The following is a 25728-nucleotide window of genomic DNA, read 5'->3' on the forward strand; positions in this document are numbered from 1 at the left end:
AAGCACTTTATTCCGATCGTTCAGTTTGTATGCCAGCTATATGCTATAGCTATAGAAAAAAGGACGTATAAAAAATTTCAGATCGACATCTCAAAAACTAAGGGACTAGTTTGTGTATRTGACTAAATCGACTTAGCTCATCACGCACTCATCACATTTACAAATACTTTATAAAACMTCTGACGTTTCTTTATGCGTATTACAGACATCTTGACAAACTTAATATACCCTGTTCAGGCTATATATTTTCTGTTTAATAAATACCCTACCGCCTTTTTGCATAGCTTCGCGGGAAATTAAAAACAAGAAAAATGATGCGCATTATAAGGAATTAAAATTACATAAACAAAGCGTCTTCAGTWTCAAAAAGAGAAAGACAAAAACAATATGCGTGCCACATCTAAGCAACGGTGAAAAGTTTGCGTTTTTCTTCACTGTCATTCGAAAGCTTACTAAGCTGGAAAAGCAGACATACATACACAAAGACTTAGCTACGTAGAAGCTATACCGCAAACYAGCATGTGGCATGGCAATTTCGCTTTTGCATATCAAATTTTATAGGTGAACTCCCAAAAAGCAATTTGAAGCCTTACGARGACGCACACGCTTCATGGAGGTGGAGAGCGTTGTGCTACGCGACAAATCCACTTCATTTGTCAAGGCGTAAGCAATTTATGTTAATTAATTTTTTATGTCATAATCATTGGCTGCAGGTGAAACACGCCAAAAACGTTAGCGCAACTGACTACAGTTGGTGGCCAACTAAGTGGAAGCATGCGTTGGAAGGCAGATAAATACTAGTTGGTGTTGCAAATGAGGTAGAAAGRAAGCTCAACAAGTTTTGGTGTTTTATAGTTAGGTATTAAAAAATCAGAGKCAATCAAAATCACATTTTGATAGTAATTTTCACCAAACTGCTGTCCGAGAAAGACTATGCATTAAGAATCTTACTGCATTGAAGCATTCAGAAAAGTATTTATGACAAATTGTTACAAAAAAAATATGGTTTTGCAATATTTTGAAAAATTTCTACTTTTTAYGTTAGGGCTTACAATTTTTCGCCATTAGACTGCTCATTTATCCGCATTTGTATAATAAAATATTAATACATGTGTTACGCGCACATGCCTAATCAGCGAGGCGGCCTAAAATATTGTCTGCGGTCTATTATTTRCCCAAAGGAATGGAGTTGGTGTGTGTTTCCGCTGGTATGAAATATATGTAATTTCTTTTTTGATATACTGTAGTCAAGTATATTAACTTTTTAGGCCTTACAGAAGAATTAATCATTTACTTAGGTAAACATTATTGCACGGAAATTAATACACACCAGTGGGAGAAATATGTATATCTATATATGCGTACTGTAATATAAAACATTATAATCGGTTGGGCTCTGTAGAAAAATTGGGTAGTAGTAAAATATATGCATGTATGTAAGTAGATTTTTTCTCAGTCCGGGTCAAATTTGATCATATGTGTATTAACTTTTAAATTTTTTTCTCAGTCCGGGTCAATCTTGATCATATGGATATTTACTTTTGGTTTTCTTTTTCTCAGTCCGGGTCAAATTTGATCATATGTGTATTAACTTTTAAATTTTTTCTCAGTCCGGGTCAATCTTGATCATATGGACATTTACTTTTGGTTTTCTTTTTCTCAGTCCGGGTCAAATTTGATCACTTGTATATTTGTTTTCTCAGTGCGGGTCAAATTTGATCATATGTAATTTTTTTTGTTATTTTTAATTATTGTGAAGCACAATCGATACAACTAAGTTCTGAATATAATATCAYTCAAATGGTCTTCACGCCTTCTTTGACAAGAACGAATTCGATGAACCCAAATCCAATCGTCTTATAAGAACGAGATGTTGTCACGATCAACTTGGCCCAATTGCCGCCATAAAAGGTTGGTTATCAACGGTCCATACCGCTCTTCATTAAGAATAACGGAGTCACCAGCTTCATTTCAAAGGAAGTACGTACCAGACTAAACACCACATTAAACTGTCACTGAGGTGAATGTAATGTTTGTTCATGAATAAGTTTTGGATTTTTTCACACCAGAATCGGCAGTTTTTTTTCATTTACTGCACCACTCAGATGAAAGTGAGCCTCATCGAAGAAGATTAGTTTCATAAAAAAAAAAAAATCGTTATCGTTTTCAAGTTGTTCCAAGGTAAAATCTGCCACTACCAAATCATTCACCGCGTTTACGGTGGCTTAACGGCTTCAATTCTTGAGTGAGTAAACTGAACGGCTGCATTATTTCCATTACTTCGAATGGTTTTTTGCTTTATTGGCGCTTGAACATTATGTAAAAAAAAATTGCGCTCGAAATTTCAACCATTCGACGAATATCGAGCAGAGGTAAAGGTTCAGATTGATTTGTTTCTTAGATCAAAAGTTTCCCCATCTATCTCAAAATTTAAGCTTTATACTAATAACAAAAGTTTTCAAATTTCAAACCTACTTGTTTCCTTTTCTATATTTCCCGCAAGTACTAAATTCTCAACATAACTCAAAAAACTTCCAGCAAGAACACCTGTACCGCACACATATACCTGCCAAAACTCACTTAAAAGTGTCCGAAAATGCTAAATTGCACTTACTATATATATTTACAAGTGCACAACAACAGCAACAACTTTTATTAACAGCACTCAGTCATTCTTAAGGGCAGTCATCACACAAGGGAGCGAGASCACACAGCACAACTTACAGACATGGAAGAGAGAAAAAACACACACATACACACACCCAACTACACAAATACACATGTATATGGAGGTACTTACCGTTAGTAAATCCTTCCGTGCGATATTTTTCAAGTGTAGTATATTGCGAACGGTGCCATCTGGCTGCACATGGAAGGAGTCGTCGACGAGCGCGTGTTCGCGCCACCAGGAGACGCGCGGCGGCGGCACACCACCGCTGGACAGGCACGTCAGATTAACGCTGTCGCCCTCCAAGTAGGGACCGGCCAATTGGTCGCGTATTTCAGCGCCATTGTGATCCAGTATTGTTAAGCGTGTGGGCGGCACTGCGGGCGATAAAGAAGAAGATGAAGCAGAGTATGAGAGCAGAGCTTGAGGACGTATAACTGCAGGAATTTCAGGTATGCGAGAATGTTGCACGGAATGTGTGTTGAAAAAGGTGAAAGAAAAACGCAAAGAAATATTGCCTTGGGTGGCGGATGAGCATGTTGCACGGTTGTAATAAGGCAAATACTATATGCTAGTCCCAATTCAAAGGCAGCAAAATTGCCGTTCGAGTGTATTGGCATTTCAGCACACAAAAAAGAATGGAGACAAAAAAGTTGCAAGTTACAGAGAAAAATGTTATGAAAATGTCAGCAAACTGACTGGTGACACCTTGCACGGCGACGTTCTTGCGAAGGTGCGAATGTAACAATTTTTCACTCACACACACACGCAAGCGTACACGAGCTACGCGAATGTGGCAAATAAGCTGGAAGGGAAATGAAAAATGTGCGCTGCGGAAGCGGAAATGCCACGAGTGCGCTTAGTGGCTGGAGAAAGCATGAGATGCGGGCGGTTGCGTATACGCCACAGAGCACCCTCATGCTTGAGTGTGTGGCTGCTCCAGCGTAGTGTGTGTGTAAGGCTAATGCCAAATGAAAAATATGAAATCATTTGATTTGCACAGCAAAGTTAAAGGAGCGCGACGCTGCTTGGCGGCAGCGAAGTTAAAGTGAAGGTGTGCGGTGGGAAGAAAAAAGGGGGCAAAACTTTCTGCGGAAGTATGTTGTCATTTAAAGGGCTTTTACAATTTAGGCATATGCTTTTGTATTGCCGAATCGTAGCTCGTTTACACGATGAAATGTGAATAGCCTATAAATGGGGTAGCTGATTAAATTCATAGAAATTTATAGAAATGCGGCGCACACCAAATTCTCTATGCCACAAATATTTTACAAAATGCCTGTAACATTTGTGTTCTTCACACCCGCTTTTATCTTTGTCAACAAAAAATGTCAAAATTTTTATACACAAAATTGGCAATTTTTCTCGCTTGTGCAGCCTTACCTCTATTTTATTTATTTATTTTTTTTTTTTTTTGTTTGTGATGGCAACTCACCTAAGACTGTCACATTAATGCGCCAATTGCGCGTCGGTGATTTATGAAAGTCCACGCGACACTTATAGAGGCCCGCATCGCTGAGTTGTATGTTCTTAATGCGCAGCGCCGGCGGATTTGTGTCATAGTAGAAGTGCGCCTTGTTCTTGAAGACATTCTCGTCCGCCCAGGGTATGGCCTGATGTAGTGGACGACCGCGCGCATCAAAGCTGCAAAGAAAGCGCAAGAAATGAAATTGTTCAATAAATAAGCGACATTTTTCCTATGCTATAAATATATACATATATATATATACCTGTCTCTTATACACATCTAGATGTGTATAAGAGACAATATATATACTCATATATATATATATGTTATATACTAATATAGATATATATGTTAGGTATATACTATCATTAAAGAAATGAAGTGCGCGGCTTTAAGCTTATTACTGATATTTCGTTGTTGTTGTAGCTTAATCCAAAAACATTATTCAATAAGGCGAGTAATGCGGGACACTTAAGCGCTTAATATTTGTTAATTGCCTGCTTATTAATTACACTGCGAGCAGTGGTGACAGTAAGAAAGTGGGGCAGCTCTTCTAATAAACGCTGCAATTGTCTACTGTGAATGTATGTATTTATGTGTGTATGTATGCATGTATTTATCTGTATGTATGTATGTATGCATGTGCTACTGAGGCAAGAAATGTTTGGCAGAAAGTCAGTATGGATTACCGAAATTTTTTCTCTATGAGCAAGCAATTTATGCGGAAATACAAACAAAACAGAACAGAAAACAAATGTAATGCTATCAACTCAAATTCTGTCTTATTGTGATAAAAATTAATAAGCCATAAATAATTATTGGTATTAGAAGTAATTTATGGCTAAATATAAAAGACTTAAAAGCGGAAGTAGAACTAGACTACCATATAGGCGGTACTCCCCCGTAGTGGGGATGACGTTGGAAGAGGACATTATATGGCGTAGAAAGGCGGCGGATTTAAGGGCTATTTTTACTTGTAAATTTCGAAAAACGATTGTTTGTTTTGCATATATTTCCAATATTCACRTATTAGAGATTATTCCCCAAATACTTGAGCTTTATCCGCCCAATGCTTTCGGAGATATGAGATTATTTGTAGAGATTTGTTAACTTAGTGTGAAATTTGCTTCCTCTAAACGCTGTTTTCAGAGTTGTTGAGCAACATTTCTTCCGACGGGACCATTCCCGATATATTTTTATCAGGTAATAATCAAAAGAATAAAATTTTTTTCGATAATTTGCTTTTTTCGAAGCAAAGTGCCGATGTTGTCAAAAATCCGAAACTTAGGCTAGGCTTTTAACCATTATCTAAATTAAACCATCRAAAATAATAACGATTTTTTTCTCATGGCTTTCTCCTTTTATGTATCCGTATTTGACATTTTTRGTGATGTACATACTTAGAAAATTTTAACATACGAACGCTATTTGATATGTTTATAGTAACTTAAAATATTGAACTGAGCCAGAAAATGTTGCACTAGCAACTGGCAATATTGTCGGAAAGTTTGATATTTTTTCTCCTTCACATGGTGAGAATATTTTAACATACAACCACTATTTGTATTGCTTATAGTAACTTAAAATATTCATCCCGGCCGAAAGTTGGCACTAAATCGCGAACATCTTCGCAAGTGTATATTATACCAATACAAATTGTGTGAAAATCTGATTTTGAACAGTTGTTGTGCCGGAAATTGTTGATGCTGGGTGTTAAATAATATTGGAGGTTCATCATTTGACCCATCATGAGATAGAGATAATTAAAAGCACTAGCAGAACTAACATTGTAGACAATTTTTTTCATGTTGGCTATCATACCGATAACTCCGCAMCACGACAATGTGAGCTCTCAYTCATCGACTGTAGCAACCACATTTTTTAGCACTCAAATTCTCGATTGTCCTGACTTGACATCGAAWGACTACTMTYTATTSCCGTACGTAAAAGATAAACWAAGAGGACGAAGTTTCTGGAAACCAGAAAAGTTCCTTGATGCCGTCAAAAGTCATATTTTGGAAATATCACTATCAGTCCTGCAAATGCTTCAAACGCATCCAGCATTGTATAGATCTTAACGGATAATATTTTGAATAGAGAGATTTGTTATGGTTAATACTTATATGTTCGCTAATCCCGAACTATAAAAGACAACCTACGTAGGTAATACTGAGCAGAAATCTTCTTTAATGTTAAAGATTTTTTTTCAGGAGTCATATTGGAGGGCTCCTACGGAATCAAGGGAAATAATTTTTTTTCAAAAATTTTCAAATTTTTTTAAAATATACTAAATTTAAGTAAATTCTATAAACGTACACTATTTTTATTTAATTATTAAAAAATATCTCTCATTGAATTAGTTTTCACAAAATAAATTAAAATATTAAAGTGGATTAAGCAAGATGTTATAAACAATGTAAGTAAAATTTCGGATTTTTGTTTAAAAAAAATTGTAAGATTATCAAAAATGATTCTCTTGTACTTTTCTTAAGTACCAGAAACATATTTCAGAGTAATCCATTATCATATATAAGATTCGTACTAGCCACACACATACATACATGTAGATATAAATATGGTTCCATATTTGCTTTATGACACGTGTATACAATTCCAGCTAAAAGTATCCTTAACGCTAGCCCAAAAATCATGCTCAGCTGTTGTTGTTACTACTACAAGTTTTTCTGTAAATGAATTATGCGCGATAATTGAGTTCAATTAGCAGTGGCAGCATATGTGCTTAGCGTGAGCGATTACTGGCACTCATATCAGCTGACTAACAGGCCGTCAAATTAGCACCGACACTTCCAGGAATATATTGTAGTATATACAGTCGCATGTAATAAACTGTGAATACGTGGCATGTTGCCAATAGTGCCACAAAAGTAACGTTACAAGTGCCGGCCGAATGCCGAAAAGTAGTGGAAGGTAGAAACAACTGCTGTGTCCGGTTGATTATGTTTACTTTTGGCCTTCATAGTTAATGATTATAAACAATTAGAGGTAGTAATATGTATGCATTTGCGTGTGGAAGAGAGGGGCAGTGGGGTTGACCTAAGAAAAGGAAATAATGCTGAAGGTTAGGTAAGTAATAGAAATATAAGCGGATTAATGCGCGCAGGCAATCTCCCTCGCCGCCTAAAAATATAAGAGGTGAATTTGATGGTGTAAAAAAAAAACGTGGGTAACCCTATAAAATATTTATATATATAACTGCTCAGCATGATGGGCTGAGTCRATTTAGTCAAGTCTGTCGATATGTCGGCCTGCCTGTATATACGCGAACYAGTCCTTAAGTTTATGAGATATCGAACTGAAATTTTGCACTCGTTCTTTTCTCACTAAGATTAGCAGTATCTTGTCAGTACGGCCGACATGGATTTATATAGCATATAGCTGCCATACGAACTGACCGGTCAGAATTAAGAACTCTTTTATTTGAAATGATATCCTTATGAAATTTGGCACGAAGAATTTTCAAAAGTGACGGTACCATATTCGAGGAAATTGTTCAGAGCGGACAATGATAGTTTATAGCTGTCATACAAACTGATCGGTCAAAATCAAGTTGTTGTATGGATAAATTTTTTATTTGACAAGATATCCTCATGAAACTTTACACGAAATATTTTCAAAAGCAACGGTACATTCTCTAAAAAGAATGCAAATATCGCACCACAAGCAGATAGCTGCCATACAAAATGAGCGACTGAAATGAAGAGCTTGTAAGAAAAACTGTCTTATTTGAGGAGATATCTTCTTGAAATTCCGTCTGGATTATGTTCTGATGCAAAACTACTACATTCGAGAAAAAAATTTCGGAACGGTCTATTATATCATATAGCTGTCATACAAATGAAATTTTTTTTGCACTGAAAACTTTTCACTTTTGTGAAGGCTATTATAACAACAGAATTTTTCTTGCTTTTATTGGATAATTTTCTTTAAATTTMTGAAAAATTTTTAAATCGAAAATTATGCCAGGAAAATAATGGCTTACTTGCTATAGCACACATTTTATGAACATTTTAATTTCCACCGTTTTATGTTGGATTTGCTTTATGCCACAATGRARCACTCATTAKCCTCAAACCATATTAAAAACCGTAATAAAATTGCAATTTTCCAAAAGTGTGCACTTAATGTTTCATTTGTCAGCAATGAACATAAATTAGTGTAAACATACACAATAGGAGAACAACAATTACAACAATAGCATGAGCACMAGCTATAGTTGAACTATAATGAAATAAATGGTAAACAAGCGTGTCAAAAGTGTCAAATTGGCAATTAAATGTCGCAGCTATAAACTTCAAAAGCGCAAAAGAAGCTTCAACACACACACACATACACACGTATAAGCGCTCATATGAAAACTGCTGACAGCTCACTCAAAGTGACAGTGTGGCAACAAATGGCTGTCACTTATCATTAAAACACAGCGACATTCGGCAAAGGAARAGGAAGAGGACTGCAGCTGCAGAGAAAGAAAGCAAAAAAAGAGTGGCATGCGCTTTTCTCTACACTCGTATTCGTAATTCCTGACATAAATTTCTCCGCGCATAAAATTAAAAATATAARTAAAAGTTTTTATTAAAATTGACAACAATTTCGTTTGTGACATTCGGCTATATAATTTGATGACAGCGTCAATGCACTTAGTCCACGTCGCCCCCACCACACATACACACATATATAYATATACATATACATAGAGCCACATAGCGATGTACACAGCACACGATTAACTCAACGTGTCGAGTCGCTTTTAGGCGCTAAGCCACGCAAAGCTGTTGTTGCTTGAATTGCTGCTGCTTTGCTGTTGTATTTGTTGTTGGCGGCCAGCGCGGCGTGAGAGCGAACGTAAAAATGCGCTAAAAACGTGTGGAAAATTGTGTGATGAGCCACTGAGGAGCTTTCAGTTAGTCCATAAACAACAAAAAAATACAACAAAAAAAGCAACAATAAGAGGTAACGGCGTTTGGTGGGCAATAAAGGCGCCTCAAGGCCCGACCATTGACACAGAAGCCGCCGGTCGGCAGTGATAGCAACAATTTCACCGTCGCTTGTTGGTTTTTGCATAAAATTTGTTGTTGTATTTCAATTGTTGTTGTATTCCAATTGTTGTTGTATACCAACTGTTGTTGTACGCCAATTGTTGTTGTATACCAACTGTTGTTGTATACCAAATGTTGTTGTATACGAACTGTTGTTGTATATCAATTGTTGTAGTATACCAATTGTTGTTGTATACCAAATGTTGTTGTACGCCAATTGTTGTTGTATATCAATTGTTGTTGTATACCAATTGTTGTTGCTAACAGTTTGCTGCCGCTTTTTTATTATTGTTGTGTTTGTTGTGCGCTTGTAAAAGCAAATATGCTGGCGTTGACGTGTGAAATGCCAATCGCTCACGCGCCTCTGTGTGCCGTTATTGTGTAGAATGTGATGTGAACGCATTTTTATGGGCCATATTTTGTATATTTTGTGTACCACGCGAGGTGGGTGCAGCGATTGCGGTGTGACGGGAGCTGAAGCCAACAAGGCSCATTTTGGGCGTGTGTGTGTTGTGTTTAGTGCACAACAAAATGCCGTTTTGTCCAGCAAAGCAACGTTAATGTGCTGGCCCCAGCCGCTCAGCTTGCGTTTCAGCAGCGTATTTGCTTGTAAACCTGCGCGTGTACACGGCACAGCTGCTGGTTGCTCGCTACTCGCTGACAGTTCGTCCATTTGTTTGTCAATGTTTTGACACAATTTGTCCAATATGCATTGGGGCATTCAAATTTTACGAGTTCCATATTTTTACATGCTCTCCGCCCAGCAAGGCAATGCAAAGCCATGAAAAAAGTGTGGGAAGGAAATTACAACAAAAATGCTTGAAAATATTTTATCGCTGCTGTTCATATTCATTTTGTTRTTATTGCCAGCTTTATTGCCATTGGACGTTTGCTCACACATTCGATTTGCTCCAGCCATTTTATGGCTTATCTAAATGCCGAGCTTTACAAGCGAGAGAACACGACAAAAAATACGAAGAAAACAAGAAAAAWGCAGGGAAATTTGAAAGCAAGTCAAATAGTTGTCATTTCGAGTTGCGGCTGCTTGTAAATATGTATGCTTAGTAGTTTACTAAAATTGCCACTAAAAAACCAAAACTAAAAATAAGAAAAATTGAACGCACCAAAATTATCGATATCAAATTTTAAACGATTTTTTAATGCAACTGCATTTAATTTGAGCTGCTGCTGCGCTGGCACGGCTATAAAATACGCGTTCATTCACGCGCAAATACGCACACATACCCACAAACATATATAGCATCAGAAAAACAGCAGCAGCAGCGCGGAGAATGTGACGCTTGCAGGCAGAAGCGGAAAATTATATGGCAAATTAAAGCCACAGAAGGGATTAGTGACAGCACAGCAATGTTTTAGGTGACACAAGCGCTCTCCGGCCCCTCCTTATATCTAAGTATCAAATTCCCTCTACATTTGCTATCTATACGTCTATCTCTCCCTTGCTGCTTCTCCGTTTCTGTCTCCGACTTCCTCTCTGTTTCTATATCTCTCTCTCTGTTACACTGCCTATCGCACCCACTCACCGATGCCCACTTCCTCCTCTTTGCTCTCATTTTACGACATTTTAGTGAGGCTTCCTTCCCACCACTCCTCCGCCACTATAGTATATCGACAGCAGTCGGTTATTAAAACATACTTACTGGTAAATGTTGGGGAGCAAGTCTGCCGCGCACACATTAAATTTGTATTAAATTTATAGACCAGAAAATGTAATCACTAGAACAGTGTTGCATTTTAATGCTCTGAACCTGTGTTGTAAGCTCATAAAAGCTGATGGCACCGCACAATTTAATGGTTTAACAAAGCGCTGGCTTACAATTTCTCCAGCTGTATGTATGTATGCGTATGTSTATGTGTGGTGCTGCTTAGTTATTATAGTAGCTAAATGGGTGGTTGTGGATTGGGCTCCTTTCTGTTATGTCAAATGTTGTGGCCAAAGTGGGGAGGTGCTGTCATTAAAAGTACTACRAGGAGGTCCGGCCGGCAAGGCATTTGTAGACTTAAAAGTGTCTAATGGAAGTCTAATGGTAAAAGTTCGGTAGTAAAGGTTCAAAAGTATTTGGTTGAGCAGTGATAATTAATTGCAAATTTTGTTTTTCTTTGTGTAAAAATAGTGTTTAATCAACTCCAGTCGACGAGCTGATCATTTTTGTATATATATTTTTTAGAGAATTCCTGCCATCTCAAACCTCATACTTGTCGTCCCAGAAGCGAAGACCTAAAACACCAACTCATATAACCGGTTAATTAAAAACTCCCCGGACTGATTCATAGWTGGCGGTACTAAAATCAAATCCATGTGATTTTTAGTTAGTCCTAAACTTTTAGTTAACTCTAACCKTCAAAAGTCGTTAGTGTTAATATGACAGTTGTCTGATCTTTAGTTTGTGAACTTTATCATTTTGAGTGAAGCAACTTTTGTTATTGTGAAAAAAATGGAGCAATGGAAAAATACTGCTAAAGTAAAAAGTTGGCTTGACGACGGATTTCCGGACATTTCTCCAGGAAAATCAACCATGAAAGATTGATGCGCTAAGTTCAGACCTGGTAAAACGAGCACCGACAACGGCAAACGTTGTGGACACCCAAATGAGCTGGTTACCGACGAAAACATCAAAAAAGTCCACAAAATAATGTTGAATGCCCATAAAGCGAAGTTGTTCGAGATAGCAAACACTCCAAAGACTGGAACCGAACATCTACATCAAATCWTTCACGAATATTTGACATTGAGAAAGCTTTGTGGAAACTGGGTGCGTGCGAGCTCACCTTTGCCTAAAACCAACGACCAGCTGTTGATTTGGAGCAGTGTTTAAAGATTTTCAAACGTACAAGAACCGAGTTTTTGCGTCGATATGTAACAATGGATGGAAAGATGGCTCCATCATTTAACTCCGAAGTTGGACCATTTGAAGGACGAAATCGCAGAAAAAAGGAAGAAAAAGAAAATATTGTTTCTCCAAAACAAGGCAGTGTGTCACAAGTCGCTGAAAAAGTTGGCAAAAATGCATGGACAGTGCTTCGGGCGGTTTCCACATTCACCGTATTCTCCAGATCTGGCCTTCGCCGACAATATCCTGTACTCAGATCTCAAAAGAACACTCGCTGGGAAGAGATTTTCAATGAATGAAGAAGTGATTGCCGAAACTGAAGCAAAGGGCAATCGTAAAAAAAAAAAATTTTTATCAAAAAACATGTTTTGCTATGGTAGGTCAGGTTTTCAACTGACTTGCTATTATTCGCTCTATATGTTGCATAGCCACTGGATTTTGTTTATCCTCTGTTAGTAACTTATTTTCATCATAAATATTTTTCACACTTTTCACTATCATTATGGCAGTGTTTCACAAGTTCAATAGAAAACAAAATTACAATACTTTCCAAAATTACTCAGTTATAATAAATACCAACCAAATTTCTGACAATGTTAATTATAATCCAGCGCTTACATACCTCTACCTATAATATATTCAAAATTTTGTAACAAATTTACGATTACAATTATATATTTGACCCACTTATACCCATTATAATGTAATGAATGATATTAATTTCTATTAGAATGAAATATTTACATATCGATGCCGGGAAATTCTGAAAGCCTGACCGGCTGCGCTGACTAAATCAATTAGCTAAGATATGTTAAAAGCGCAATACAACAAAATCAATAACACAAAAAGCAATTCACACACGCGCAAACATACAGAGCGAATAGAAAGCGCATTGGACGCKCGTAATGCATAACACACAGCAATTATCATGCGTCGAGCTTGAATTAAAATTCAATTTCCTAATTTTCTGGTTACATCGCCGCTGGGCAACCAACAAATCGGCCTAAAAGGCATAATGGCATTAATATACTTTGCCCTACAGTGATATGCTATGTTTTATTACGAAATTACATCAAATAGTCAATGGCCTTGAGGCAAACACATGTATGCAATATGCATGATAAATAGGAATAATATTGAGGAATTTACACGAGCGATTGCCGGCAATAAATGTTAAGTGGAAGTCTTTAAAGCGGAACTGGCAGGGGTTATGTTGTAAAAACGCTCAATTTCACTTTATTAAGAACACAAAGSACATCATTCAAATAAGTAAAGTTTAGCTAAATAAAGAATGTCCTAGACGCAGCACAAGCCGTYTACACGAGCGTAAGGCAAGCAGATATCGAAAACAGTCGACAAGCAAAAGTTTTCATTGACGCACCGTTTTGCGCATCAAATATTCAAAATCGTAAACAAATGGCAAAGTATTGAAGTATTGACTCAACAGCAATGCCATTGAAAAGGCAAAGGCTGACGTTATTTTCAAACACGAAGTGCGCAAGGAGCTGGCAATTGCTTGCGCTGGCGTTTGGAAGAGTCACTGCAAACAATATTTACGAATTATTTAAGTAGGCAGCGTGACAAAGCAAAAAACTGCTTGACCCTGTTCAAAAATTCATTGGCATGAATATCGGCTGTTAAGTACACGGTGGTGTGGGCTTTAGAGGGTATAAAGTGAGACACAGCGCCAATGTGCTCACTTTCTTGCGTCAAGAAAAGCTGGTTGCTATTGTTTTCTGGTATGAAAGCATGCTTTTTAGTTTCGAGAAAGGCTTTGATTTTTGCGTTTTTGGCGAGGCTGCATATTTTATTTGGATGAATTTCTATTTTAGGGGGACTGAATAAAATTTCGTATAAAATTTTGTATTTCAAAGATATTCGAAGTGAAATCTTGGACGAGTTAACGACCAGTACGGCCATCAGCATGAACTGAGTATTAACACGTCAATAAAATATAGTAAAGAAAATGTTGCTTGAGAATCGACGCTGAACAGTCAGTGATCTTACTGGCACCGAATAGCAACAGTGAAAACCATTTTGGCAGATCATTTGGGTCTAAGAAAAGTGATTCTTTATCACAAACAGTGAATTTTTTTCTAAAAACAGACTTGCATTAACGCTTACGAAACAATGCTACCAAGATTTCATGAAATATATTACAACAGGCGATGGAGGCTTGAATCTAAGGCTTACGACCCGAAAACAAACGACCAATCGGCCGTGCCAAAGGTGAGCTGAACGCGAAAGCATCACGTCAAAGAGCTCAAAATCAAGGTTATGTSSACAGTTTTCTTCGATTGTCGAGGTATGGTRCATTTCGAAATCGTTCCGACTGTATTTTTTCGGTATTAAGCAATAATTTCTCTAAATATAGCTGATGATGGTATYTTTTGTGAAAATATACGTTTTGGGGTCGCAGGGAAACCTGACCTGAAAATATTTCCTCATTCACGTATTATTGTTTAATGGCGCGAAAACAGTAAAAATGATGGTTTTCGGATTTTGATAGGTTTCGAATGAATTTGTAATTTTCGGGTGAACACAAAGATTAAACTTTCTTGAGTAGTGGAAACCTTCTTCATAATTAGAAAAAAAAACAGTTTCTGGTAACTTTTATTGCTAATTTTCATCACGCGAAAGTACAATGGAAATTGCTTTGCTCGTTAAAAAAACAGAAACAGAAATTCTGCCATTAATTTTTCTTATACACCTTACGTGCTGCAGCGCGTTCGGCATAATTATATTTAGTAATTYTGTTTGAGCTACTTAATTTGCTTACGAATTCGTGCTTTTATTACACTCACGTAATTTCGAACAAAAGCACCGTAATTATTGATTGAAATGTTACAACTTTGTTGTGACTTTAAACAACAACGGCGGGGTGCGGCGCTCATGTATTATGCATGCAACAGTGGCGCACACACACACACATACACTTGCTTATGTTAAACAAAAAAAAAATAATAATAATATATTAACAAGAACCGCGCGCCGCCGCACGACACTGCAACGCTCGGCGCTTTTAACATTTTGCTTTCTTCACTGCGGCTGCCTTTACGTTTGACTTTTACTTATGAGGCTACTTTGTGGGTGCACGCGCAAGTCAGTGTGTGTGTGTGTGTGTGTGTATGTGTCTGTTCGCGCAACACGATACTGTGCGCGCAATTAAATATTTCTTGCTGGGCTTGTCGCAAGAGAATTATGAAATTCATTAAAAATGTTCGAAAMTAAAAATGAAAACAATAAAGAAATCAATAAACGATCAGCAACAACAGCAATAAAGCGACGACAGCAAATATTTCATGTTACACACAAACAACTACAAGCATTATGTATAGCTTTGTTCAAGCATAGAGTACATGCCACATGAAGGTGGCATTAATGGACGCAACTACAAGCGCGCAGCAGGAGAAAGAGCGGAGGGAAAAATCTGAAAAAATATGTCAATCAATAAAATGTTATAATTTAAATAACGACATGAATGAAATTGACAAGTTACTTTTTTTCCCAGTTTTTCTTTCACTTCTTGGTAGTAAATACAATTTACATTTCGCCGACGCTTTATGGGCTTTATGAGTGCACCGCAGTGGCAGTCGCTTGCCTTTATTAGGTCTTACATGAGTGTATTTAAACCTGGCTATGCCAGAAATATGCTTGGATATGTACTTATATATGTGTGTGAGTATGTGACGCTAATTTCTGGGGCGCTTGGCAACTCGTTGCTGGGTTTGGGGGAGCGACATCTGCTGTAGTGCTCTTGCTAGACACAGCAGCATAATGTAAACTGTTGTTGTGTATTTTTAGAATTTTTTTTTTTTAATGTCATGTACCAAACAAAATGTTGACAATAGAAGATTGTGTTTTGTGTGTGGCATTTTAATGTTTAAAGCGTAGATACGAACAAACACATATATAAATGTAGAACATACATATCGTCAACTGAAATGCAAAATAACGCAACATCAYATCATAATTTTACAGGCGATAGAAAACGGTTTCATAAAAACCACTTATTTTGAAGGAAATTTTAGTTTTGGTTACAAAACGGTTATATTATATATTGGTTATACATTGGTTATGTATTGGTTATATCTTGTTTCTATCTGATAGCAGAAACAGACATTTTTGAGCCACTCGTTCTGRAGAAAATTTTAGTTTTGGTTATAAAACGGTTACATATTGCTTATGTATTGGTTATATATTGGTTATATGTGACAACAGAAGCAGAAATTTTTATGATAAATTTTTGATAATAAAAATTTCAATTTCGGTTATAAAATAGTTATATGTTAGTTATGTATTGGTTATATATTGGTTATATCTGACAGTGAAGTTGAAAATTTTATGCCACATATATGTAACACGATTTAGTGAATCGTAAGCAATACAAAAAAAAACTCAGTTTCGATAATTTTGATGATACGTTGTTTTGTATTTTAGGTGACTGCATATATAGACGTCTCAGTGTGCCTGTGTGAATGAAGCGTTAGTAAGCGCTGATGCATGCGCGTGCTTGATAAGCAACAAAAGGTGGCAAATTGCTGCAAAACACGGCGGGTAGGGGGTAGAGGGCTTCAGACGTTAGACGCGTGGCGCAGGTACGCATACTTTCGATTGAAAATTCGATAGACGCTGCAATGCTGGTTGTGTGAGAGAGGAAGACCCAAAAAAAAACATACCAGCGCATGCCGCAAGAAAGCGCAAGCGTCTGTTGTTTTTATTTCATTTTTGGCGAAAAACTTTTGCGCGAGCACTTTTACGCGTGAGTTCGGTAAAAATCAAAGAAGCCAATACAAGACTCCCCAGCGTCACTTCGGCCACTGTGCTTCCGCGCGCCAATAAACTTGATTTCCACAGTTGCCGCCTACTGCCGCTACACTCGCACTCCAGTTTTTTGCCTCACAACAACAACGATTCGGCCGACGTTGCCACACTATACGGYAGACTTCACCTCATCTCACCGCGCCGCCTACGCTTTCTGCGCAATAAAACGCGCTTTTCTTCACTTCGCACTTTTCTTCACTCACACCCAAACTCACACGCACACACACTCGTGCCTCTTTTCACGTTTTTATTATTTCAATCGCATGCTTCGCTGTGGCTCCTTTGTTTTCGTTTTCATGGAAATTGCTGCGAAGCTCTTCCGCCAAATTGCGCGCCGGATATCCATATCGCTTGTTGATGGAGAAGTTGTCGTCAGCACAGTCAGTTGTTGTTATTGTTGGCTTTTTATGTATTTATTCATTCATTCTTTTAGTGGCCAGATTTACTTACCTCGGAGAGTCATAATGCCTGTCATCCGCACTTTGTGTGCCGTCGAAGTGACAAAATAAATATTTGCAGCAAGCTGGGACTGTGCAAGCGACGCGGCGGTGTGGGGGCCGAAATCAAATTACAAGTATCTAATAAAATTTRTCGGCGGCAAAGTGCAAACTTGGATTAGCGTGATGACACGGACTGAAATGTTAGGGTCGTCTTTATGGGTTTGAAAAGCTCAAGAATTTAAAGTGCAAGTGGGAAGCGGTGGGGAAGAGAGCAAAACAATGAAAATGCAATACAAAAAATGTAAAAACAACAAAAGAAAACAGAAAAAGTATTTGCTGTCGTACCCTTCACAAAAAAAAAAAAAAAAATTTTATTCGAGACATTTATTTTGGTCGCTTGTATGGCAGCTCGAGCATTATTGCATTACTACTTTGCGTAATATTCTGTACTAAATTCCACGAAGATATTTCATTAAATGGAAAAGTTTTCCATGAAAGTAGTAGTKTACGATTGTACAGTTTGTGTGGCAGCTATATGTTATAGTGATGCGATYTAAACAATTTTATCCGAGATTGTAGCGATGCTTTGAGAAATGATACGTACCTAAATGCATGAAGATAGCGCGTCAAATGCGAAAGTTTGCCATACGAAACTATATTCCGATTATACAGTTTGTATGGCAGGTATATGCTATAGTAAACCGATATAAAAGATTCTTTTGGAGTTGCAGCAAGGATTTGAAAAATTGTTCACACCAAATTTKGCAAARATATCTCTATAAATGAAAAAGTTGTCCATACAAAAACTTGAACCCGAACGTTCACTTTGTATGGCAGCTATATGCTATAGTGTTYCGCTATCGGCGATTCCATTAAATGAGATGGTTCTTGGGGAGAAAAAGACGTGTGCATAATTTATAAGCGAAATCTCAAAAATTGAAGGACTAGTTGGCATATATATGTTCAAGACGRTCAGACGGACACGCGGTAGTAGCTAAAACATCTAGCTCATCACACGGATCATTTACATATAATATTTATAGGATCACCGTTGTTTTCTTCTGGGTGCTACAGGCATCTTGGCATTATTAATGTACACTGTTCGGGGTATTATTAGGGCACTTTCAGAGTAAGACAAGTATAGGCTCAGAAAAATTAAGTATGGCGTAGTCGAAATCTTGTATTTTTAATCAGACTTCAACTTCCCTGAATTTAATTTTTTGTTTTTGGTTAAAAGAAGCACAAAATCTTAGCTTTCCAAGACCATGAGAAAATTTGGTTGGTAGCACTGGGGATATTCAACCGCAACAACATCTTTTGACAAAATACGAAAATACTTTTTCCACTTCCCAATATTTAATATTATTTCAAAAAAATTGTCCCCAAAGAATATAATATATATTTGTTTTCGAGGTTAAGTCAATTTCTATAAAAATGTAATACAGAGAATTTGTAAGCGATATTTATAAATATATCAGCAGCAGCGCCATCTATCGATTTGTAAGACGATTAAGTTGAACATGAAAAAATTATACTTTATTAAAACTCTTGCGTTTTTCAATGGCTTATCCCAAAATTTAAGAGAGAAATGGTAAGAAGAAGTATGGCCTATGAAGTGTTTTGGCGACTTGTGAGAGTTGCCCTGTGAAGCCTCTGTAAGCTTTAAGGGGCTAATATGGTCTAGAAATTTGGAAAAAAAAAAATTCATATTTTTGTAAATAGTTTTTTTTTTTGTTTTTGTAACGCGATAGTTTAGATATTAAAAAACTGTCTAAAACTTTTTTTATTTCAAATTATTTCCAAAGTAATAACCGTTTAAGTCTTGTGGCAACCGGACCGTGTAGAAAAATGGAAATCATGGCTASGGGCATGACGCATAACTCAATGAAATTTTTTTTTTAACTTTACCGTAGACTTAAAGCAAAAATTAGCGCCGTACAATGCTGATAATTTTGTTTCGATTCAGAGGTGAAAGCCTAATTTTTTGACAATCTGTWCTACATTTTAACTGAGTTCTGTTCCCGGCAAGCCACCAGTGTTCACTGACCAATATTTTTCGTTTAGTTTGAAGCATATTTTTTAGGCTATGCATTTCTATTTTTTTTTGGAATCCATTTTTCCACCTTAACCTACAAACCGCTTCGCGCTTAAATGTATGCTAACCTCTAATAATCTGCTCGCGCTCAAATGTATGCTAGACATAGTAAATGATCACTCTAAGCAACTATTATTTTTATTTATTAAATAGCTCTACATCTAATTGTATAATAATATATTATTTTCTCTGAAAACCTGAACTGTTTTACTTTTGTAATTTAGTTTGTTGTAATTTATAAGCCCTACGCGATTTCCACCAACAGCATGTCCCATTCTCYAATAGCGGCCCCCAAGTGGCCACTTCTTACGCGATATTTTCGATTCTTATTGGACACTTGGGAGTAGAATCGCAGCCGCTGGTTCATTCCAACGGACAACACACACATACACACTAAGACATACTCTTTGTCTTGGTCGCATTTTCGGGCGCAAACATTCATTTACTGTTTTGGGCGTGTAAAATATGTGCACAAAGTGCTATGCAAAGTTCTGCCGCTTCGTGACCTTTTTTGTAAGGCGAAGAACAAGAAAAATCTTGCTAAAGAAACACGGCCATTAGAGAAATGTATTGAAGTGTGAGCAGCTGCGGCCTTTGTTCGCTAGCATTTTTYCAGCGCACAAAAGCGTTTGAAACTCTCAAAACTACAATACAAATAAATTTCGTGGCATAAAAAACAAAAGCAACAACGCCGGTAAGGACACAAAAGAATAAATAACTTAACCAATAACGATTAACATGCGTTGTATTTGTTATTGTTTTGGTGGCACTTTGAACTGTGCTGCTTTTGGTATGGTTGGTGTTTGTAGTGTGCTTGAGGTTGTTGGTGTTCTTGTTGCTCTTGCCGTTGGGTCGATCATACACTTGAAATGATTTATAGGCTGGAAAACAAATTACTTTGGGCAACACCAATGCGGCAAATAACTAAATAAATAACGGTATTGGGCGGTCCGAAAATCAAACGGTCGCCAACATTGCAAAGCGCTAGCCACCACTGTGTTGTTGTTGTTGTTATACGCTGGTGGGCTGCGGTAATTTAAATGCCAGTTTTATGTAGCACACGCACACGCACACAGATACATACACACATAGAAAACACCGAAAAGGAATGCCACAGCGGCGCGGCGGACAAAACGGACACGCGTTTTTATTTTTCTTTCTAGCACCAAATCGAATTAAGTGTGGGMAGACAAAGCACTTAAAATAAAATAAATGCAGTTGATCGTAAAAAAGTAGCAGCATGCCAGCCGGAAGGAAGCACAGCGAGCGYGGTGAACTTACGAATTTCCGCCGCGCGACCTGTGCGGCAAGCGCTAACGYTTTTATTGCGTTATTTTTCTCTCAAGCRCTTTCTGTGCTTTTATTGGYTYTYCGCGCTTATCAGCTGMYGTGCTGACCCGCGCGCTCTTAAACTAAGTCATCAAAAAATGCATCAAACAGTCAGAGCGCATAAGCGGCGTGACCCCAAATCAAAAATGTTGGCGTGGACGTGCGCGTTCGCTTGGCTTGCATTTGCTGCGCTGCACTTGMTGACGTTTGCATTTATGGTGCGTAGCTGGTTGGGCATCATTGGTAGACCGTTAGCAACAAGTCATCAACTTTTATGAGCGCCAATAACGGCTGGACCCGGCCAAGTGTCAAGCATAATCAAAGAACGCATACGATTTGATTTCACCACTAGCATATGGCTAGGCAAACGTGCGCGCAATGGCTTGCCACAAGTGCACGGTCCGCGTACGTATGCGCTGTTTCACGCACAAAGTGTTATGCGTAAGTAGCCAGAAATATTTATTAATTGCCTTGTAAGCATAATTCCGTTATTTARCACTTTGCCCTGCATTCGCCCATAAAAGCGCGCATTCATGTGCAGTTGCCAGCTGCTAGCCGCTAGCTGCTAGTCGCTGAGTGCGCGCCTTAATCCCTGCAGCGCTACGCTGCTGTTGCACTCACTGACACTCCCCTGCAGCGCTGGTTGGCGCATTAAAATACTTTTCCTGAATCACATTAAATTTTACAACCTCCTAGCCATGAAAGCGAGGCATTGATAATTTTCAGTGGAAAAAGTAAAATAAAAAATATTTGTAAAGTCAATTCTTAATGTTGCCCCATTTTAGAATGTTGCCAGTCACACGTCATTTGTATGCAATTCGAGCATTAAATGCGTTGCACATTCATCATTCCAATTTGTTTAGATTTATGTAATGTGTATGTGTGTGTGTGCGTACATTTGCATTTAAGTACATTTGGCTTTGCGGTTTAATTTGTCTTGACATGCGCCCATAAAGGCACCGAACGCAGCAACGATCCTCCGATTTATGATCCATATTTGTGCTTTTAATACACAAAAGGGTGCAGCGGCCCTTGCTCATTTGTATTTTGTGCATTCCTTTGATTTATTGCTTTCTAAAGTGCCAATTTATKTCGATTTACTACGTCTGGGACTTAATAAGACCAGCTGGCCGCCTTCAAGTGATTACAAATATTTTGGTCGAACGTGTCAATATTTGGGAATAAATTGAATTTACTAGAAATATTTTGGCTGCCTTATATTTRTTTATTATTTTTGTATTTGTRTATGTACTYTTTGTCTTAATAAGTCATATTTGGGGCACTTAATACTGCTCCTTCACTAGGTAACTTTGTTTCATGGCAGTAGCTGATCTTAATGAAATTTTTCCGCAGCCAACTCGCATCTAATCGCATTAACGTTATATACATATTTGAACAGCTGACATACCTTTTTTTTTGAAATTTTTCTTGTTTGGCGTCCTATCGAAGATGGACGAAACATAATTTTCGGCATGTTCTGCTATTTTTCTATCAAAGTGGTAAAAAATTTAGTTCAAGGAAGGCAAGGAAAACTATGTAACATGTACAAGAGAGACCTAAAATATCCACCAATATCATTCGATCGGATTCCCGAGAGATGTCGAGCTTTCTTATCATCATCATCATCATCTTTCTAACACTTGGCTGACGATTTTGACGTCTTTCATCTGTTGAAGTGGTCAAAGGTGGTCTAGAATGACGGATGTCTTAAACGACACGTAGGCTTGTGTTTTTGATCAAACTGAAACACTGACATATTAAAAGCGTATTTGTCGAACAYGACTTAATGGCTCGGTAACCAATAAACAGGTTATATTACATTTAATTTTCTGATATTACATATATTCCCTTTTTAATGCTGACCACGCTTACTGTATTAAATACCATAGTATCGGCATTTTCAACCTATTATATGCTCCAGTTTCCGCAAAATTTTTTTTATGGCAGAACCCTCACTTCAAATCAGGACATCAAAACCACTTGGAATAGTTTTTTGCATTCAAGGTTGAAAAAATCATTCCCTTGCCCGAAAGATGGCCAAAGGTGGTGATGGTAAAAGGTGACAAAAAGTACCCCGAAATTTAATTTAAATTTAATGAAGATATTGAGCAAAAAGTCTCAAATTTTGTATTACTATTGGTGGATATTTTGGGTATGAAATGGGCTCTTGCCTTTCCTATACTCTACTCGTWCCGRAAAAGCTGAATTTYTTTCAAAAAGAGTATGATTATGACCAAATTTAAAGCCAAAAAGCCAGGAATACCATYGATAAACCCTGAAGGCTATCCCATGCTTTTGAAAAGTGTTTCGAGGACTGAAAACACGACATAAGTCGACTATAATCGCATAAACGGTGTMTACGCCAGTAAAGAAGAAGAATTGTATTTTATCTGGTTAGGACTRCTTKGWAGGYGAMAAARTAAATATTGATGAATACTTAAATATGTTGCATTTTATTTACAATTTCCGGGTACTTTTTGGCACTATGTATAGTTGAGAGCTTTAGAAATGGAAAAGTTATGATATTTAATATTTGGGTTTGTTTGTGTTTGCTCTTATGATATTTCTATTTTCGGTATATTGTAGTAGGTGAGCATTTTCTTACGCGCCAATATGTAGGCAATGCTTTAGTATATTTTTTTTGCGCTAAAATGTAGGCAAGGATTTTTAAAGAAAATATAAGTAGCTACAAGGAATATATAACGCATTACTAATGAAATATGAAATAGGGTACATCGAATAATTTTTTCAGGAGTTAGATACTGTTACATCTTGTTTTCGCAAAAAAACTGTATAACGTCTTTAGTAGTATGTTTACAGTATGGTATAGATTTAGTGTATATAATAACTGTTTTATGACTATTAAATGCACTTACGTATAAATTGGCTTGACGTTGCCCTGCCGATACCAGATGACCAGTTGCACCTTATCAGCCGTCATGGCGCCCGGCAATAGGTCACATGGCAGCGCCACCTCCAGCCCCACGGCTGTTTGAACCTCCGATAGCGGACCTGTAATGAAATAAAGAATGAAAAAGCGTAAATATTAACTAATATTAATTAAATTTATTATTAACAGYAGCATTAGCGTAAAATAGCGCATTAAACGCCATAAAACGAAATTATACACTTAATTAATTAAATGTTTGGAATTTCAGATGAGCAACGGCGTAGCGGCTCAACACACACACACAAACTCATGTGTGACAATTGCCTAAATATGTACAGTTACGAGTAGTCACAAGTAGTTAACTTGGTAATGCTATTGAGCGCTGGTAATTAAAAATTCAGCGCCACACTTCGGCCATAAAAATTGCTGACAAACAAAAATTGGTCATTAGCTTAATAATACTTTTTATAATCGGTATTTGTATGTAAAACTGTGTTTATATATATTATATCATACAATATATAGTAGTTTAATTGTACACTTCCCGCGCGCCATGACAACCGCCGTAAGCAGCAACTAGCTAAAGCGAGCAGTTAAAGCAYTTGCATTGGAAAAAGTTCGTAATTTTTCCGAAATGTGCGCCATTAATTACAAAGAAGACAGGAAAACGTTAAAAAATGCGCAAACATGCCGCAACATAAAATCACAAAAACATAAAAATATAAAAATGTGAACAAAAGCCGCCAAAGCCGCCACAGCCGTGTGTGTATTACTGCGTTGGTGTGAGCGCGTTGCTTCAGCGCGACTCAGCCCGACCGCAAAGTGTCGAAGTCCATTAGGCAAATTGAATTGCAATATTAATAACAACAATAGATATCGAGGACGAGTTATGCCATGTATGCGTATGTGCGTGTGTGTGTGGGTTGAGGTATACATTTCTATGGGCAGTGGTGTATTGTTGTGGCAGCGCTTACATTTAGACCGCAAACAGCTGGAATTCGCGCTCGCTCGCCCCCTGGGCATAATGTTTTAGCTATAATTGTTGTGGTTGTTAGAGTTGCATAATAAAAGCTACGAAATGTTTTTTTTTTCACCGACAACTATCAATATCGAGCATCGATGTCATATTGTATAATAAAAACAAAGCCTTGCGATCAGAACAATACGCCAAGCTCCAATGACGCATAAATATATGCAATCGTACATACATATGCATATAAAATGTATATTTGTATATATGTAAACGATACATAGGGTGGATCAAAAACACTACTATTTTTCGTGTGGTGGTCTGAAAAATAGCTTCTGAGAGCGCTCTGAGAAAGGCTSTTCAAGCGTAAGAGAGAAGGTTCTCCGCTTTACAGCTTTCTATTTTTTCTTTATATCAGACAGTAAACTTCAAATTTGATGAGCTGTCCAAGAGCCAATTTTTCGTAGCAACAAGTCAGAAAAACAAAAACAATTTCGTTTCTTTCGATCCACCCTAATGTATATAGAGTGCATAAATAGCACTTTCGTTGAAATGTAGCGGGAGGAAAGTGCGATACCTTGAGCTAAATGTAATGGCAGCATTCACTTTTGTTACGACTACAAATGGTTTTATAGGAATGCTGAACATACTCTAAAATRTATTGTATACAAACATCTACTAAAATTAAAAGAAATAACAAAATTCTACAATGAACATGAATAACAAGAGCTTCAAGTTACTTTAATGRATTCTGTCCGGGCAGACTAGTTGCAGTCTAGTTAGGTCAGTAAGAGTGGTAACTTATTGAATGACCCTAATCGTTTTAATTTCGAGAGAGGAAGTAGATGGTAAATATTTATAAATAAACTTTCTCCTCTACCCATCGATAAGCTGTTACCTATTATATAGTATATACAGATACAGAATACATATATTTCTTACTTTTGTATGTACATATATATAGAGTAAGTATAAGTCTCGTTCGTGATAATTTTTATACAAGTTGCGATTATTAATTTGATTTGTTGCTAGTATTAGTTCAATTRGGATAAGTTTTCGACTGCCTAAGAACGCAACTCGTGCGAAAATTAAAAAATTAGCAACGTTTTTAATAAAATTTAAGTTCAGGAGAAAT

The 25728-nt window shown here is 37.3% G+C and overlaps 1 protein-coding gene across 1 annotated transcript in view; it reads right to left on the bottom strand.

Moving 5' to 3' along the window:
* The window catches only part of LOC108966633, a 142845-nt gene that overhangs the window by 47792 nt on the left and 69325 nt on the right, over positions 1 to 25728 (bottom strand). The window contains exons 2-4 of the mRNA XM_018929635.1: positions 23610 to 23745; positions 4104 to 4312; positions 2801 to 3045 (exon numbers count right to left, since the gene is read on the bottom strand). Coding sequence (XP_018785180.1) covers positions 2801 to 3045; positions 4104 to 4312; positions 23610 to 23745 — 590 coding nt within the window. The remainder of the gene's footprint in view (positions 1 to 2800; positions 3046 to 4103; positions 4313 to 23609; positions 23746 to 25728) is intronic.

The sequence above is a fragment of the Bactrocera latifrons genome, unplaced genomic scaffold (genome assembly GCF_001853355.1).
Source record: "Bactrocera latifrons isolate USDA-ARS-PBARC rearing strain unplaced genomic scaffold, ASM185335v1 scaffold_168, whole genome shotgun sequence".
Classification (NCBI taxonomy): Eukaryota; Metazoa; Arthropoda; class Insecta; order Diptera; family Tephritidae; genus Bactrocera; species Bactrocera latifrons.